General features: G+C 62.6%; 1 protein-coding gene across 2 annotated transcripts in view; it reads left to right on the top strand.

The window, feature by feature from the left end:
- Positions 1–224: 224 nt before the first annotated feature.
- The window catches only part of CAMSAP1 (calmodulin regulated spectrin associated protein 1), a 47,438-nt gene continuing 47,053 nt past the window's right edge, over positions 225–609 (top strand). For both annotated transcript variants that reach the window (XM_004388653.2, XM_023742630.1), the window contains exon 1: positions 225–412. In XM_004388653.2, coding sequence (XP_004388710.1) covers positions 353–412 — 60 coding nt within the window. In that variant the 5' untranslated portion in view covers positions 225–352. The remainder of the gene's footprint in view (positions 413–609) is intronic.

Raw genomic sequence — 609 nt, forward strand, 5'->3', positions numbered from 1 at the left:
TGCACTGTGGGGGGCCAGGTGGTGGGGCACCAGGCGGTGGGGCACTAGCAGTGAGGTGCTGCGCAGTGGGGCCCTGGCGGTGGGTGCGGAAGAGTTGGGTTTGTGCAGCGTTCAGATGTGCTCACCTGGTCACCTTTGCCTTATTTCAGACAACATCCCCGAGGACCTCAAGGACCCTTTTTACATTGACCAGTATGAGCAGGAGCACATCAAGCCACCTGTCATCAAACTCTTACTGTCCAGTGAGCTGTACTGCCGGGTCTGCAGCCTCATCCTGAAAGGGGATCAGGTGGCCGCGCTGCAGGGGCACCAGTCTGTCATTCAGGCTCTGTCTCAGAAGGGCATCTATGTGATGGAGAGCGACCACATGCCTGTGACCGAGTCCGACCTCAGCTGTGCGCCCGTGAAAATGGTGAGGCTCCCTCTTGGGCACGGACTGGCTCTGCGTGGCTGGCGTGGCTGTGGTGCAGCAGCTTTCTGTCCTCTGGGGCCAGCTCCTTGCACAGGGATCTTAGAAGTCTGCCCTTAGCCTGCAGGCGGGACAGGCGTGGGCAGGAGTGGGGACGGGGCGCGGGCGGGAGTGGGGACGGGGCGCGGGCGGGAGTGGGG

Source organism: Trichechus manatus, unplaced genomic scaffold (genome assembly GCF_000243295.1).
Source record: "Trichechus manatus latirostris isolate Lorelei unplaced genomic scaffold, TriManLat1.0 scaffold00214, whole genome shotgun sequence".
Classification (NCBI taxonomy): domain Eukaryota; kingdom Metazoa; phylum Chordata; class Mammalia; order Sirenia; family Trichechidae; genus Trichechus; species Trichechus manatus.